We start from the raw sequence: 18,383 nt of genomic DNA on the forward strand, positions 1-18,383 counted from the left end.
CAGACTTGAAACTTTATTATTTAAATAAAAATCCATCATACTTTCACTCAATTTAGCATCTACATGCTTGCTTAGGTAGACAGCACTGAGTTAGCCTGCTGTTGTAAAGTAAGATGAAGGAAAGCCTGACTGAATGTGGTAAACTGCATTTTCCAGAAATGGCTGTGGACAAAGACTATTAAAGGTTTTGTGGGATATAAGGTTCCAGTTGTCCTCCATCTCTCATTTCCTTCACAATAGATTATGGCTAAATTAAATACTTCTGCAGCGTATTCTTTGTATTTCCTTGACTGGGAACATGAGACTTTTTAAACATGTATGCGTGCTTCTTTAGCTTGCAGGAAATGTACATATATTTTTACAATTTTTTTCCTAATAAAAATACATGGTTTCTTCAGGACAGCTTAAAGAAAATAATCATCCCTAATTCATCCAGAAGTTTGGCATATTTCCTTCCCATCTTTTAAGTATACAAAAATACTGTTTTATTTGTAGTCACTGTATAGCCACATGATTAGCCTCTTTTGTTCCTTTCTGAGGTTCTTCAATTCAGAGATTAGGTAGCTAAGCCCAAGTGTGCCCTAGTGATCTCATCAGTCTTCTGAGGCCAGAGGACTATTCTTGTAGCTCAGCCTCATTTCTTATGGATCTTGAACACATTTCTCCAGTTATTAACAAGCACCTGAAAATCTGTTAATCACAACCATTAAATTTACTTTTGGAAACACTAGGTAACACAGTTGACATAAAATATGCATATTTAAAACTAAAATATTTGCAAAGTCACCCAGTGTCTAGTCCTAATGAAACATTGACCTAGTCACTTATGTCTTTATAGGCCAATTATATACCCCAACTACTACAAGTTAATGCATTAAAAAGAGAAAGTTCCACCTTTATGTATTGAATTAAAATTTATTGTAAAAGGCAGAGTTTTATATATCCTTTTAAAAAATGAAAATTCAAAAGTCTTAGAGTTAAGCAATGAGTCTTCAACATTATAAAGCTATTTATAATAGTAATTAAAGTAGTGGTAACATTTTACCCTTATAAAAATGTCACAGCATTCAAATCACAACTTGGATCCTCAATGATTCAAGCGTATGATCTTATACAGTAAGGGTATGGTCAGTTTTAAAATAAAATTCCTCCAGATGTGCTGTCCTCAAGTCCTCTACCATCACCATCCATCAGCTCAAACAGTTGGATAGCTGGCTGCTGTGGCGATTCCACAATGGTTGTTCTGGTCTTTGGCCATTTTCACGTAGCCATTCCAGCCCCATTCTGGACCCCAGCTGAAAGAAGAACATGTTTTCCATTTTATACAAAGAATCAAGTACACTTTAGTTTCATTAATAACAACTAATAATTAAAATAGTCCTTATCATGTATTAGGTACAATTGTAAGTTCTGTTACATATATTTATATTACTCCTGTGGGTCCTTATCTTTACTTTTTAAGGTAAGAAATTGAGGCAGAACTGAGATTCCAATGTAGCAGTCTGTCTCCACAGGCTATCTTACACCTCACTTTAAAGAGCTTTAGCTGTGAAAATTGATTCTTACAACCCTCACAGACCTCTAATCACTGGGAGTAAAATGCAATGGCAGGACATCAAATGATAATAGAAAGAAAGGATACACAGAGACCGCTGGACTCTTGGACAATCTTTCAGACTGAAACAATCAGCAGAGGCAAATGTTTTTTGCCCACTATTCCTTGTTCAAAAATTAGAGTCAGAAAAAGGAAGGTAGCTCTCAACTCTACAGGTGAAAAATTCTTTATCTAAAACCCTTGGGCTAAATGTGTTTCTGAATTAAGAAAATTTTCAGAATTTAAAAATGCAATGTTACAAATACATAACCCCAACAAACTCACTAAAGAATCTTATAATCACATATTAGTACTTCTCTGTTTATTCTAACAAGGAGAAAGACTTTCTGGGATTTCAGAATTTTTGTACCTGTAATTAAATACTTCCCTTTTCAATTTAAAATATAACATTTTGGGTTTTATACCTGTTCTTGACAATCCAAAATTTATTGTTATTTGAATCTGTTCCTTCAAAGCCATAGCCAACCACCAAAACACCATGATCTAGGTCTTTGCTGCTGCAGTCTGGATCATAATAAATACCTGGGAGAGTAAAATTCAGTGTTGGGATAAGGAGCTCCAAGTGACACATGAAAGTAACCCATCCTATTGACTAATTAAAAGAGAAGCATCTCAAAATTCAAAGAAATGTCATAAACAAATTCCAAATAAGACTTAAACAGTCAACCAAAAATAATGACTGATGAAAAATAAAAATAAAAACTCAACTTAGTAGAAATCAACAAAATTCAACAAAATAGATAAATTTTCCACTTAAAATAAAAATATACTTGAACTATTGGATTCTTTACAGTTCTAACTATAATAGTAAAACACTTTGGAAAAGGGCCCAACAATTGAAGAATAGTTACATATAGGTTGTATATAAAGAATTAATTACATAGCCATTTAAAAATATTTATGAAGAGTTTGTCATAATGAGAAAATGCTTAAAGTATAATGTCAAATGGAAACACCATTATTAAATGAATACACTCAAAATTCTTTAGTCCTAGAAAAACAGGACTCCATGCCAAAGTCAATCATGGTGGTGTCTTCCAATTTTGACTGCCTGAATTTCTATAATAAAAGACAAACACCTACCTGATTTATAGAACTGGAAGGATGTATGGCCTGCATCAATAGCAACAGAGATGGGGCCCACAGTTGCCACTGCCTTCATAAGGGCCTTCTCCCGCTGAGGGATGTCAACGAAGCCAGTGTCATTGGCAGCAGAACACTCAGGCTTATAGTTACAGCTATTTGTGTCCTTTTAAAGGCAAAGGGGGAAAAGACTTGATTACTACCATTCACCTCCTGGGCAACATGAATTCTAGGACCATTAAGACTCAGCAGTTTGCAACTTAATGATTTCTAAGTCAATTTTGTTATAAAGCAGCCCAGAAAAATGCTACTGATTGGTTTGAAGTTGAAAAAGTAGTAGATATTTCTTCAATGAGGCCATTAAGATCTACCTGGCCATAATAAATTTTTCACTATGGAGAAATATGCATTATATACAGAATGGTGTTTCCTACCTGGCACTAGTGGTAAAGAATCCACCTGCCAATTCAGGAGACATAATAAGACACGGGTTAGGAAGATCCCCTGGAGGAGGGCATGGCAACCCACCCCAGTATTCTTGTCTGGAGAATCCCATGGACAGAGGAGCCTGGCGGGCTACAGTCCATGATGTCACAAAGAGTCTGACATGACTGGCGTGACTTAGCACGCATGCATGCATAGAAATGGCACACATATTCTCCATGTTGCATAGAAGACAAACTATGTTAACCATCTAAAATCAGAGACCTCTGGATTAGCTGATAATTTATAATGGCGGTTCTAACAGTTTGCATCTAAAATGTGAATGCTGAATAAGGTGTCTCTTATCTCTGAAAATGTTAGAAAGCAGAGCTGTAATGACAAGATAAGGAGCTCCTTTTACCGTTGCAAGATACGGATAAGATTCCTCTGAGTCCAGGCCTCCGTTGTCCTTAATATACTGGAAGGCATTATCCATTAGGCCACCATTGCAACCCTGATTGCCTTGAACCCGAGAGCAGTCCACCAGGTTTTGCTCACTCAGTGAAACAAGTTTGCCAGTTTTCCGGAACATCTGTCCTTCAAGAGCACCAGTGGCACTAAATGCCCAACAAGAACCACACTGACCCTGAAAATAAAAGAGCCATCAGTTTACAAGACAGATACAAAGACCAACAACAATCCATATACCTAAACACTCCTAAGAAGATCTGGATTTGAATACTGTCATACCTGATTCTTCACAGGAGTTACATAGCCTTTCTTAGTCCAATCCACAGATTTGGGGACATCAATAAGGAGAGGTTCATGGAACAGTTTCCCCTTCTTATGCTTCTGATTTTGAAAACCATTCATGACCTGCCTAAATTCTTCATTGGTCTTTAAGGAAAAGTAAATAAAATGTAGAAAAAGTAAGAAGTTATTTTGCTAAAGTACAGAGGAGAGGAGGCACAAAAAATTCAGCAATTCATGCCACACTCACCATGTCACCAAAGGCATTCATTGCCATGCGGAAGCCATGTTTCCCTTCGCTGTATTCCTGATTATGCAGGTCAATTATTTTCTTATTCTTCTCCCACACTGCTCTCCTCCATCCTTCTTCATACTAGATGTAAACATATAACTGATCATTTTTATTTCTCCTTAAAATCCAACCCATGTTCACCAAATGGATTTTCAGACAGAGAAAAATTATTGTCAGAAATGGCTTTATACCTCTGGGAGCTGTTCTCCAAACTCCCACACAGGAATGCCCATGCTGTGCTCAGAAATATATGCTATTAAGTTACTACCTTAGTCAAAGTTGACAAAACTACTCCAGAAACTATTCAGACCAACAGCACAGATCATTCTCTGTGGGGGTCCCTCTGGACATTTTCAGATGTTACCAACCATGCCATATAACCTCCTGTGTGTTGCCTTCCACTGGAGCCAATGTGCATCTAAATTTGGATCAAGTTTTGGAGCAGCTGATGCTACTCCCAAGCAAAGGACAGTCAGGAAGAATGAAGGATTCATATCTCAAAAACCTATGAAAGAAAAAGAAATTAGTAAGAATTTGATGAGGACAATCCTTAAGTAAAAAAAAAAGCTTTCTTCTGAGATGTTACAGCCACTATAGTGGACTGAGAACATTTAAATGATCTTCTCAAATATTTATGAAAGGTCTGTAGAAAAAGGTTAAAAATACAGATGGAGAAGAACAGATAAAATATTACACAAAATTATTACATTTTGGTTCAGCCATCAAATTGAAAAAACAGGCTGACAAGTGCTATAGGAATTGAAACCGACTTCACTATGAGTGCACTGAAAATTCACCATGGTAAGGATCGCTCAGCTGGTAAAGAACCCGCCTGCCAATGAAGGAGACGAAATAGACTCCAGTTCAACCCCTCAGTCGGGAAGATCCTCTGGAGAAGGAAATGGCAACCCACTTAGATATTCCTGCCTGGAAAATTCCATGGACAGAAGAGCTTGGAGGCTACAGTCCATGGGTCGCAGAGTCGGACAAGACTGAATACACATGTACGCAGGCACGCAAGGGTCTCTGCCATCTTACGGGTCGGAGTCCAGACAATAATAGCTAGGAAACCATTGGTTCAGGTTACTTACTGAAGAAGGTACGGAGGTGATGAAAAATTTTATTTATCAGGACGTCTGATCCAAAGTAGGGACAGACATGATTCCCGAAAAATTAGGTGCTACCTCACACCTTTCTTCTTGATTAATATACGGCAGAGGGAGAGTTACACCTTCGAATCTCCGCTACTTGAAAACTTTCTGAAAAGCCTCCCCAAGACAAAGTGGGCCGAAGTGCACCCAGACCTCCACCCGTCCTTCCCCTTGTCCTGTGTAAGCCCACACTCCTCTCTCCCTGAAACTGGCACGCGATCACGACGGCGACCTCAGCCCCAGTTCCCGTGCCAGACAGGGCCCGACTCTGACTCCTAGGGCTCGGAGAACCCTGCCGGGCTGAGCTCGCACCAGCGCTGCAGGTGCGGCCAGCCCAGGAACGTGCCGCCCCACTCTCAGGCCTCCTCCGCACAAGCCAGTCGCTTCCAGAGGATGTTTACGGTGGCTCAGCGAGCGACTGGTCCCGTAATCCTGCGTTCGGAGGTCAGACTACAGCGATCCACCGGGACTTTGCGCCCAGAGACTGACCGGCCTAGTACCCCCTGTGGTCTCAGCTTCGCCCTGGGTTTCCCCAAAATAGCCCTTCCCCCTTCACCACCTCAAGGAGGCCAAAGCTCGAGGCAGTGCCGACCCAACTTCGTTAACTCCCGGCGGATAGACGCTGTTGTTTCCTGGAGGTCGCGCCTACTCTCTCCCCGGAGTCCCTGGATATCGCCTCCTCCAGTCTCTGACCTGAACCCGCCTCAGCCCGACTGGGTTCCTGACCTGCGGCTTCCAAAGCTGCGCAGGCGCACTCCACGGTCGCACGTTTCTCTCTCCAAAGGTCGCCGAGGCCCGAGGTGCTGGCCAGGTCGCGCTTGACTCAGCCTTTAAGGCCTGGGTTTGCGGCCCGCCTGGCCCCGCCCCTCCCGCCTGCCCGCGCAGCGATTGGCTGAGCTGGTCAGCGGGCAGGGCCTCCAAGCGTGGGTACTCTGAGCGCGTGATGCGACTCTGTTCCAACTTGTCCCAGGGAAGGCCGTCCCAGCCTCAATGGGACCGACTACGAAGAGCTGGGGGTCCGTGGGCAGTGTTGAGGAGGGGTCCGGCGCCTTCCTGGGGACCAACATCAGCTAATTACCTCGAATTCCTATGCTCGGCTGGGTTCACGAAAAGGAAGCTTACAGGGAGCCCCAAATGGATTTTCAGTGTAACTCTGTACCTCCTTTAGTCCTAGAGTTTTTGGTGAAATTATGCGGGAACACTGAGAACTGTCTTGTCTAGGGGTTCCCGCTTATTCAACAGCAAAGGTGGGGCAGCCTGGAGGAACCCCGAGCCCGCAGGCAGACGTGTTCCCTCCCGGGTTGAGGGTGGTACTAGCTGGATTTGAGAAGAATCAGAGCGGAATGGCATTTCCTCAAAGCTTGTGCCCAAAACTCAGGAGGCAAAGGGATGGGCTGGGTGGGTCTGCAGAGGCGGCGTGTATTTTGTTATGCCCCTGTCCTGTTTTTCCGAGTCAGGGGGTCTTCTCGCCTTTCAAGCCTGTCATAAAACCAACAGAAATGAGCTATTTACAGACAATTTGTGTTAATAAAAATGAGAAGGGTCGAGGAAAAAGGGTGGAAATCACTTTTGCTTCTCCACTTTCTGAATTATGGATTATTGTCTTCCTTCAAGAGTAGGATAGACTGTCTTACTTCAAGAGAAGTATACAAAGCACTTCTCTTGAGATGTAGGAAATCCACTTCTAAAATCAGTGGTTTAATTATGTTTAATGTTAGGATTTAAGTTTATGTGGTTAAAAGAAAAGTTTTGGATAGAGGAAAAAATAGAGAGCTAAAGATTTGAGGAAATTAATTCAGAAACTTTTTAAAAAGTTATTTAAAAAATTATATAAGAAACATATTCGTTATAAAAAATGTATTTTAGAAAATAAACACCCTCAACCGCTCACCCATAACTCTTTTATATGTATGTAACAAAAATAGTGCATATCGATTTGAAAACTCTTAGTTAAAATTAAATTAGTAACTTTCATAGAAGTACAAATATTTTTAAAAATCAATTTATTAAAAATGTCTATTTTATGTTCTTTGAAGTAGAATCTCTTTCCTTTCAAACACAGCTAGCAGCCAGGAATTCTCGGGTGGTTACAGAAATATATATTGTATGGCGAATCACTAGAAATTTTTGTTTTGTTCTTTTTCTTTTCTTTATTTAGAAGTAGTTGGGGTGATCAATGGGGCTTCCTAGGTGGCTCAGTGGTAAAGAATCCGCCTGCCAATGCAGGAGACTCAGGAGATGCGTCTCTCTGGGTCAGGAGGATTCCCTTGGAGGAAGGCATGGCAATCCACTCCCGTATTCTTGTGTGGAGAATCTCTTGGACAGAGGAGCCTGGTGGGCTACAGTCCACAGGGTGGCAAGAATTGGACACTTGAACAACTGAGTATGTACACACACGTGGTGGTCAACGCAAGTATCATTCACACCTGGAAATAAGTGAAGAGCACCTACATGGGAACAACTTGTTCCCTACATGGAAACAACATGATATAGGGAAGGATGCAATTCTTGTCTGGGTGATGGAAAGCTTTATAATGAGAAAAGGGGAAAGTTTCCATAATCCCTGATGGAAGTGAAGTGAAGTGAAGTGAAGTCACTCAGTTGTGTCCGACTCTTTGCGACCCCATGAACTGTATGTAGCCAACTACGCTCCTCCGTCCATGGGATTTTCCAGGCAAGAGTACTGGAGTGGGTTGCCATTTCCTTCTCCAGAGGATCGTCCTGACCCAGGGATCGAATCCGGGTCTCCCACACTGTAGGCAGACGCTTTACCCTCTGCACCACCAGGGAAGTCCCTGATTGGAGGCTGTTATTATAAGCAAGCTGGAAGAAGAGTACCTTGAAATGATACATCTTACATTTTGGGAGAATATTTTGTTTTCTTTGGTTTGTCCTGGAATTGGAAAGAAAAAATAAGTTGTTAACCACTCACTAAATCCTGGCAGTTCTGAAGTGGTTGCTGCAACGTTTTCTTTTGTGTGTTAAGAGTTCTATTGTCCTATGAAGTCGAACCATTGTCTGTTTGTTTACTCGGTCTATCACAAGAAATATAAGTTATTCTAACACGTGGGTTTTACAGTTGCCCTTGGGTCACAGCTCCTTAGGATTGCAGAGGGTGGAAAAACCTGCTACTTCTTGACTGTTTGCCTTGAGCAATACCTGACTGGAGGCAGTGTAACTGATGCTGCTCCAAAGAATGGCATCTCCTTTGTTTCTTGGAATGTGATAAAAACACAATGGAGGGGAAATGGACTCTTTTTTTCCTTTAAGCAAATATCCTCAAACCCTAAATTTAAGAAATATCTAAATTCAGGAAAAAGCCATTTAAATAAGACAATGAATTATTGCTCAAACTCATGAAATCTGCTAACATTATCTCTTAAATAAGGCATTACAAAGTTGTGTTATTACTAACCATTATGTTCCTTTTCTTCTTCTATTCCCACTTTTTTGCAAAGTAACTTAGGTGAGTACTAATTATTGAGACAGTCACATTTTAGCCAAGTAACCAAGCCTTAGCTCTGCTTTTGATAAAATGCAGTTGGTATAACTTAACAATCATCTGTGAAAGGATATTTTTGTGTGAATCTGTCTAGATTTCTTTTGCTTACTTGTGAAACAGGATATAAATTCTTTATCTCATCTCTGGAAGTTTAAACCATACTGGAATGAACAAATCTTACGTGGTGGTATTCAAGACCCTGAGGCCACTTAACACCTCTCCCCAATATAACAGCCCCCTCTAATTTGTTTAACTTCAATAAGCCATTAATTACTCCTAAAAATCATTATCCAATCCATTTGTAAAGTGTTTTACTAGTTATAATTTAATAGAAAAGTGTTTATAATTTTACAGAAAAGTGTTTGTTTATGATTAGATGTTCAAATAAAGCCACTTAAGAAATAACCCATTTTTCTAAGCTTCTGTAACCTTGCTTTTCCTATAGGGTTAAACAGCCAATTTGTTAAGTGAGTAAGTAAGTCAATCTACAAGAATTAATTAAATTCTTACTTTGTGCTTGTTGACCACTCCTGGTGTAGTTTGTGCATTTACTTAGACATGTCTACATGTAAAGACTTCCCCACAGGCTCAATGGTAAAGAATCTGCCTGCAATGTAGGAGACACGGGAGACAAGGGTTCAATCATTGAGTCAGGAAGATTTTCTGGAGGAGGAAATGGCAATCTAACTCCAGTATCCTTGCCCGGAAAATCCTATGGATAGCGAAGCCTGGCGGGCAGTGGTCCCTAGGATTGCAAAGAGTCGGACACAACTGAGTGACAGCACGCACATTCTACATATAACTTTCCTGACGGCTTTTCTGAAGCTCAGCCTTTCCATTTAAACAAACTAAGATTAACTACAGTAGTCTTGATTTTACAGCATATGTGCACAGCCATGATTAATATATTTAAATGAGATGATGGCAAAGCATATTGGTGCAGTAGGTAACATAGGAGCTGACCTTGGGGGATTTTCCCTACTCCTAAGATTATAAGGAGCTTCCCTTGTGGCTCAGCTGGTAAAGAATCCACCTGCAAGGCGGGAGACCTGGGTTCAATCCCTGGATTGGGAAGATCCCCTGGAGAAGGGAAAGGCTAGATATCACATGAGTGTATGTTCTTCAGTTCTTTGTCTCGTCACAACAAAGATTTGCAGGGACGGACATTAAAGCCCCCTCGGCATGTCACAGCTCTCAGGTCTTGGATAGACCATGTTATAGCTCTCAGGTCTCGAATGGACCCTGTTATAGCTCTTAGACAAATCAGTGTTACAGCTCAGTGTTATAGCTCTATTTTATTTAGAAGATAGCAGGAAAATCCATCTTCGAGGCGTGAGGGCACGTCGATCCAAAGACACGAGGAGAAGAGTGCCCTGCGAGAGTGAGAGTGAGAGTGAGAGTGAGAGAGAGAGAGAGAGAGAGAGAGAGCCCATGCGAGCAGCGAGCTAGCTTTGGCTCCTCTTTTTATATGTTTATCTCTCCCTGGGCCTGTCCTATGTAAATTGGGCCAGCCAGGAGTGTTGTTTGTTTTACCTTAGGTCCTCATTCCAGTCCTGGACCTTCTTTTGTTCTATTTTCACGGGCTTTTTGCTTCCTTGTCTTTTAGCCACCGCCATTTTGGACTCCTTTTCCCTATTCTACCTACCTAAGATTACCCATTCCAGTATTCTGGCCTAGAGAATTCCATGGACTGTATAGTCCATGGGGTTTCAAAGAGTCGGACACAACTGAGCAACTTTTTTATTTTTTATTTAAGATTATGAGGATCTCTTCCTAAAATCTGAAAGTCTGTTAATGAAACAAGGTATATGAGTTTCTTATGGTTGCTATAGCAAATTCCCACAAGTTTGGTGGCTTAAAACAACAAGAATTTATTCTCTCACAGTTGTGAAGATCAGAAGTCCCAAATCAGCATCCCTTTGGGTTGAAAACTGGGGGTTGATAGGGCTGTACTCCCTCCAGAGGCTCTACGAGAAAACCTGCTCCTCCTTTCTTCCAGCTTCTGAGGCCGCCGGGCACTCCTTGATTTGCGGCTGCATCACTCTCATCTCTGCCTCTGTGGTCACATTGCCTTCTCCCCTTCAGTCTATGTCAAATATCCCCCCACCTCCCTCTTATAAGAATATTTAGGCCCACCCAGATAATGCAGAGTAATCTTTCCATCGCAAATACGTAATCACATTTGCAAAATATTTATAATATAAGGTAACATTTAGAGGTTCCAAGAATTAAGACCTTGTATGTTTGGGGTCCTAACATGGTATATGTAAAGAATGGTATAAGTGAGAATCAGTTTTTTTGACTGTGTTTCAAACTTGTGTTTAACATATCTTTAGGCTGGCTTCACTAGTACAGCTAAGCCCTGTATGGCACCTTCCCACTCTGTAACTTCTTTTCTCACGTACCCTATTGCAGACAACAGTTTTGCCTTGACTCTCCTGTTAGTGCAAAGTTTGACACAGTTTTTTTAGGTTTCAAGACTCCCACACAGCAGTTTTTATTACCTCCCTTTCCCTCCTCTTTTCACAACCACCTATTCCATGGTCTCTGCATATAAAAGCATTGCTCACCCACTCCTACCCTGAGATACTTCTAGTTTAGGCTTTGAGCATCTTTCTATTGCAATCATCCCTATTAATAGTCTTTCCCTAGACATACTGCATCATTATGTAAAGAGGTCAAGACAGAGAAGACCTTTGTGCTGTGAATAGAGCTTGCATATATTCATGGGGTGGGGGTATGGGGGAGCAGTGTTTCATAGGAAAGATAACTCCATGTGTGAATACCTGGTACTTCTGGAAATTAAAATATGATCGGAAAAGAGTCCCCTGATGATAATGCTCATTCTAATAGCTAAATAACACAGGTGCCAGGCACGGTTCTAAGAATGTTATTTGTGTGCCTTCATTTAAGTTCCCAACAACAGTATGACAGTAATTCTCAAACTTGAAGTGCATCAGAATCACCTGGGGGCAGGGCAGGGGCTTGTAACAACTCAGATTGCTGACCTCTAACCCCCAGTGTCTGAGTCAGTGGATCTGGCATAGGGTTCCTGAATTTGCTCTTCTAATAAGTTCACAAGTGATGTAGATGTTTCAGATAAGGGGACCCACTTGGAGAACGACTGCCCCAGGAGACGGGTGCCCCATTTTACAGATGGAGATGGTCATGGCAGTGGGCTATACAAAACCAAGGGTGGTGCCGGATTCCTCTCTAAAGTGAAGAAATAAATGCACTCTAGGCAGGCAGAGCTTAGAAAAGGAAGCTGAGCTTTGGAGACTTGGCCTTTGTCCCTCACCCCCAGCCCCCATCCCTCACTCTGCAAATTGGATTCTGGTTGCCAGAGGGCACAAGGAAAATGAAGCATGAGCACTGAGGAAACGTGAGATAAGGAACCACAATTTCTCAGGGCCAGGCTCTGGAGTTCAATGCTGATGCTGGCTTACCTGGTGTCATGTGAAAGGAGGAAAAGATAGGTGAGTCACACAGAAGGCATGTGACTGCCTGAGGAGTCATGCCTGCCCTGGGCTGGGCCTCTTTCCACCCGATCAGCTTCTAGCAGGGTGTTTTGCTTGTGCCTCCTGAGTGTTTCCCTGCTTGATCATTTCTCAGAGACAAAAGCTCTATGTCTTCCCTATAATCAAGTCATTGTTAGATTTTTAAGCCTACTTTTGATGACAATGCTTCAACAACTCATGATTTTGAGAAGCTCATGTATTCACCAATTATAAAAACACACACATGAAATATTCCTTTTTTAAAAAATTGAAGCCTCAAAAAGGAAATATAACCATAGAATTGGTATACCCAATTCCCTATATGATCATCTCAAAAACCAAAACCAGGGAATTTTTTTCAGTAGAAGCTCTGGTAGTTTTGCTGAGTTACCGAATCCACTCTGGTCATTTATGTATGCTTTTTCTTGTGTCCTGTGTATTCAACCCTCCACTCCCTGCCCCCCACCAAAAAAACCTGTGATTGCTACCACTCTATCTTAGTTTCATTGTCCTCAAAGCAGTCCTATAGCTGTGGTCTCAATCACATCTAAACTTTATCCTTATGTCCATAATATCCACGGAGGAACTCAGCTTCTACTTTGAGAACTAACCTACTCTTATAAATAGGGAATCTGATCTTTCTTGGGAATCACTGCTAACATGGCCAGATAAAATAGCATGTAAGAGTTCTGTATAGAACACACAACTCTGGTTGAAGATGGTGTTCTCCAACTCTAGGAAGAGAAAACAGGCAGATGGCGGAATGCATAGGTTCTCACCAGTCTTGTAGCCCCACCACACCATTGAATTAGTAAGCTTGCAGTCTGATTATTCTGCCTGAGTGTTTCCTTCCCATCATGCTATGCTTCTTGTCTAAAGAACAAAGATCACACAAGATGGCCATTCCAAGGCTAATTAGCATCTACACTGAGGATATGGCATGTATGTCTTCCAAATGCACCCACCCTTCTGCATAGCATTTTACCCCTAACACACACTTTCCCAGTTTTGAAGCTTCCCTGTCAGTCCAGTGTTTAGGACTCTGTGCTTTCACTGCCAAGGGCCCAGATTCAATTCTTGGTCAAGGAACTAGGATCCCACATTCTGTGTGTCAAGGCCAATAAATAAATAAATAAAATAAAAGTAAAAATAAGAAAAATTTCCATGGGCTTACTGTAAAAATTATTGTCATGCAAAGCTCAGTAATAGTGTCCAGTAATGGTTGCATGACTCTGTGGAAAGTGAATGGAATTTGTGTAAATTTGAATAGTGATAAAAGAAGAATTTTTTCTCCAAGTTCAAAAGGGGAAATGGAACTAAAGGATAATTTGATGTAAAAATATGTGTTTTAGTTGCACAAGGAGGACTGACAAAGCTAAGTTTCATATTTGATCTCCCCAACAAAATCATTTTGAGGACAAAGACTTTATTTTAGTCTTAGGGTCTCCAGTGTGTGACAGACATGCAATAAACATCACTGCAGAATGACAGTCATTGGGCTAAGAGAGGGATTGTTGCCAATTTGACTACAATTTCCTGGGGACCATGGTACTTGGTCCAGAAATCAGTGGGTCTCACGTGGACTTGGGAAACTTCTCTTGCTCCCAGAACATAGAAATCCTAGACCCTCTTCACTATCTTTCAAATACTTAGAAATACCATAGGGAGCTTAGAACTATTTCTTTCATTAGAGAGTCTCCAAGATCAGGAGCTAATCAGCAAAGGTGCCCTGAGTCTCACCACCCCATCCTCAGAGTCCTGATTCTAGAACTCTGCTGGAATCCACCAAGGCAGTCGAGGAGGTCACAGTAAGTGGCCTCTTTAGATGGTAAGCCAAGAAGCTCTCATTCCTGCCTGATCCCAAGGAGATTGCTATTCTTCTCCTGCACCTCTCTTAGGAGAACCCTAAAGGGACATGAAATTAAAAGACGCTTACTCCTTGGAAGGAAAGTTATGACCAACCTAGATAGCATATTCAAAAGCAGAGACATTACTTTGCCAACAAAGGTCCGTCTAGTCAAAGCTATGGTTTTTCCTGTGGTCATGTATGGATGTGAGAGTTGGATGTGAAGAAGGCTGAGCGCCGAAGAATTGATGCTTTTGAACTGTGGTGTTGGAGAAGACTCTTGAGAGTCCCTTGGACTGCAAGGAGATCCAACCAGTCCATTCTGAAGGAGATCAGCCCTGGGATTTCTTTGGAAGGAATGATGCTAAAGCTGAAACTCCAGTACTTTGGCCACCTCATGCGAAGAGTTGACTCATTGGAAAAGACTCTGATGCTGGGAGGGATTGGGGGCAGGAGGAGAAGGGGACGACAGAGGATGAGATGGCTGGATGGCATCACTGACTCAATGGATGTGAGTCTGAGTGAAGTCCGGGAGTTGGTGATGGACAGCGAGGCCTGGCGTGCTGCGATTCATGGGGGTGCAAAGAGTCGGACACGACTGAGCAATTGATCTGATCTGATCTGAAAGGGACATTAAGGAAAAAGAAATAGAGATGCATGAGAGAAATAGTAAAAATGAGCATGGAAGTAAGACTCATCTAATCAAGTGTTTAATCTAGTGATTTCCAAGAATACACTGTACTAACATAATAAATTCATTTGGTATCGTATGGCATTTCCCCCTGTTGAATACTCTGAAAATCTAGGCACTGAATCCAATAGACAATGAAATCTTTCTGTAAGAACAATGGGGAGTTGCCATTGAAAGCTGATAGTTTGATCATTTTGCCCAGTTAGTGAAAGAGCAGGAAACACTGGGGACTGGTGTGAACTTTCATTTCTGTTTTACCTTTACAGTTTTTCCTTTGGATGGAGAAGCTGTGAAAAACATTTATACTTTCTCTTCTTCCTGTTTATTATTTTGATTGAAATGGAGGAGAGAACTGATAAATAAAAATGCTTTGCTGAAAACATTAAACTTTGATATCCAATTAAATAATATTCTAAAACTTCTACTTTAAAACTTTTCTATGTTATGACCATGTCTTCATAAAAAAGTCAGTGGAAAAATGACAAACCAATAAAAGCAACACCTTTCAGTACCCTTTGACCCAATTTAATACCCAATTGCACTCTCTTCAAAATATAGATAGTTCCAATCTCAACTTTGGTAGTCATAAACTTTGTACAAGTAACGTATCCTCTCCAAGCTTCATCCTTGAAGATTCAGACCATATCTTCACTATAAGATGTGGTTTCATCCACTATAAGATGTGGATAATACTAATCACCTCATAAGATTGTACTAAAAATTAAATGAGATAACATGAATACTGATACGAGCAGCCACATTCAGAGTTTCTCTCTCTAAAATGGACATATCCTTGAATGACATTCATTCCAAAGGTACACTAACATTGCCATGACCTCTGTTGCAACTGAGATATGATCTGTTGGTCATGTTATTGCTTTTATCATTCATTTAGAATCCTACTGCAAGGCAGTAGAGAAGGTTGTAACTTGATCCAGGGAAACAGCCCTCAATTACCACAAAACCATGGGAGCTGGCATCCTTCCCATTCAGGATGATCCTTTGCCAAATTTCTTCCCTTTTTTTCATGTTATTGTCCTAGGAAGGTCTCCCCTCCAGGAACTCACATGAACCTATGAGAGGATTTGAAATCCTCTAAAAGAGTGATAGAATTGTAAAATATGTTTCCAATTTCATTTAAGGAATTTGAGTGGTAGGCATGAGACAAAGGGTCTTAAGGTGTTTCGGCATCATGTACCAGGCCTGCATCCAGAATGACATGAATGACTGAGCCTCGCCCTTACTGCTCGCCCTTTAGTCAGATCTGTAGGACTGAGTGTTACATCCATCTCTTCCCCACTCTCTGCCTCCTGGGGATACTGTATAAGAGGTTGGAATGGAAGGGTGGAGCCTTGGGATAATAACAGCACAGTGGCTGGATTCAGGAAGTGATGTTTTGCCGTTCATCCTAGGAATCCTTACTGAGTCCCTTTTATGTCAGACCCTGTGCTGAGGAATCAGTGATGAACAAACACTGATACTTGCCTGTGCTGGAGACGCTTACATCCATGCAGTAGAGAAGAATCAAATATTCCCTTTGGATAATATATGGACTTGTGCTTCCTTCCTTCCACTGTTCACCTAACAATCTTGGCACCTTCTTATTTTGTGGGCCCACAGGTAATAAAGTTTCCATATAGCCATTCCATGCCCCTGGTAGAGGGAGGCTCAGAAAGTGTGGCCGCTTCTATCTTCTCTGGATTTCATCAGGAAAAAGAGGAGTCCTGAACGACATCGAATAAAAGATCTTCTGACCTTCATTACAGCTCAGACATGCCTGGTTGATTCAGATGTTTCTGCTGTAACCACAGGGGCACCTGGCTCTGCTCCAGCTCACCCGACTGTGACCTGATGTCTGATCTCTGTCTTCAGGGAGTCTGACTGCACCACTGGCCCTCAGGCTGTTCTCATGGTCTCCTTGTGGTGACCTCACCATTACCTTCTGCAGGTCCCCCTGTGTTAACGGAGAAAACAGGGGCCAATATTCCAATCAGAGAGGACAGGTAGTGGAGGAATGGTGTAGCCTTTGAGGTTTTAACCAAAACACTTTCATCACCACCTTGAAGTTATTTCTCCAGGGGAAAATATTTGTTTTAACAGAATGGGTACAGGACCATCCCCTGTCTACCACCAAAGGTATTACCCAAAACATCTAGGATCATGTTGTTGTTCAGTCGCCAAGTTGTGTCTGACTCCTTGCAACCCTGAGAACTGTAGCACCCATGAACTGTAGCATGCTAGGTCTCCCTGTCCTTCACTATCTCCTGGATGATAAATGGTATCAATAATACAAACTCGGGTCTTCCCTGGCGACTCAGTGGTAAAGAACCTGTCGCTAATGCAAGACACATGGGTTCAACCCCTGGTCTGGGGAGATCCTACATGCCGTGGAGCAACTAAGCCCATGCAACACAACTATTGAGCCTGTGGTCTAGAGCCTGGGAGCCATAACTACTGAGCCCACATGCCACAACTACTGAGGCCTGCATGCCCTAGAGCCTGTGCTCCGCAACAGGAGAAGCCACCACAACGAGAAGCCCACACATCACAACTAGAGAGTGGCCCCTGCTCTCCACAACTAGAGAAAAGCTCATGCAGCAGTGAAGACCCAGCAGAGCCAAAAACAAACTAATAAATAAAAATAAAATTTAAAAAATGCCAACTCTTCTATTTTAGATCTGATACTATACCATGGATATAATTTCCTTTCAATACGTATAGTATTCCCTTGTTTAACTATATCGTAATTCCTTTAATACTCTCCTTTTCTTTTATTGATGAGCATTTAGACTTTTTTTCATTTACAAACAACACTGCATTGAACATCTTTGCACATATAATTTTACAAATATGTTCAAGTGTTATAAAACTAATTCCTGGAAATGGAGCTACTTGCTGAATATGTATCTAATACACACTCCCATCTGTAGTGAAGGAGATGTGCATTTCCTCACGACTTGTGCACCAGCTCATTTATAAGCAAAATATGATCTAATTGTTGTTTTATCACATTGAGAATCAATTGTTCCAGGGACTTTACGTTCGCAGCTGGAATTGACAATTGAATATATTCCTTTCAACAACCACATGAGGTAAGAATTGCTAACCATTTTACAACTGAAAAACCAAATGTGAGTTAGCTATGTGCCATTAGGCAAATAGTTTAAGCACTCAGCACTTTCAGTCCCCTAGTAGAAAAACAGAAATTGTAGTACTGTCCATACTTGCTGTATGGGTGTGATGGTCAATTTATGTGCCAATTTGGGTAGGCTATAGTCCCCAGTTATTCAATAAAAATAATCTAGTTGTTGTTAGGTATTTTAATCTAGTTGTTGTAGGTATTTTAAAATGTGATAAAAGTCCATATTGGTTGACTTTAAGTAAGGGAGATTATCCTAGATAATCTGGGTGGGCCTGATTCAATCAATTGAAAGATCTTAAAAGTAGAGCTGAGGCTTCCTTGAGGAAGAAGAAATCTCTTCTGTGGACTTAGTTGGGCATGAGAATTCCATCATCTTTTTCCTGATGACCTG

At 41.4% G+C, this 18,383-nt stretch overlaps 1 protein-coding gene across 4 annotated transcripts; it reads right to left on the reverse strand.

Annotated features, from left to right (window-relative positions):
* Window positions 1-895: 895 nt before the first annotated feature.
* LOC129650490 (procathepsin L) lies at window positions 896-6,186 on the reverse strand. Of its 4 annotated transcripts, none has more exons than XM_055579038.1 (8): window positions 6,041-6,186; window positions 4,532-4,668; window positions 4,122-4,244; window positions 3,872-4,018; window positions 3,543-3,767; window positions 2,699-2,864; window positions 2,020-2,137; window positions 896-1,295 (listed from the first exon to the last, which is right to left on the reverse strand). In XM_055579038.1, the coding sequence occupies exons 2-8, from the start codon at window positions 4,655-4,657 to the stop codon at window positions 1,196-1,198; spliced, it is 1,005 nt and encodes a 334-aa protein (XP_055435013.1). In that variant the 5' UTR covers window positions 4,658-4,668; window positions 6,041-6,186; the 3' UTR covers window positions 896-1,195. The 4 variants fall into 4 exon arrangements, with proteins under 4 accessions (XP_055435013.1, XP_055435014.1, XP_055435015.1 ...); XM_055579039.1 differs by having other exon boundaries at window positions 6,008-6,136; XM_055579040.1 differs by lacking the exon at window positions 6,041-6,186 and adding an exon at window positions 5,874-6,008.
* Window positions 6,187-18,383: the final 12,197 nt, after the last annotated feature.

Source organism: Bubalus kerabau, chromosome 4 (assembly GCF_029407905.1).
Source record: "Bubalus kerabau isolate K-KA32 ecotype Philippines breed swamp buffalo chromosome 4, PCC_UOA_SB_1v2, whole genome shotgun sequence".
NCBI lineage: Eukaryota > Metazoa > Chordata > Mammalia > Artiodactyla > Bovidae > Bubalus > Bubalus kerabau.

Excerpts from the sequence above, each read along its gene's own strand:
- LOC129650490 (XM_055579038.1), bottom strand. The coding sequence starts at position 4,657 with ATGAATCCTTCATTCTTCCTGACTGTCCTTTGCTTGGGAGTAGCATCA. Across the intron at positions 4,019-4,121 it reads TGAATGCCTTTGGTGACATG|ACCAATGAAGAATTTAGGCA; the intron begins GTGAGTGTGGCA and ends TTTTCCTTAAAG. Across the intron at positions 2,138-2,698 it reads CTTCCAGTTCTATAAATCAG|GTATTTATTATGATCCAGAC; the intron begins GTAGGTGTTTGT and ends TTACTCTCCCAG.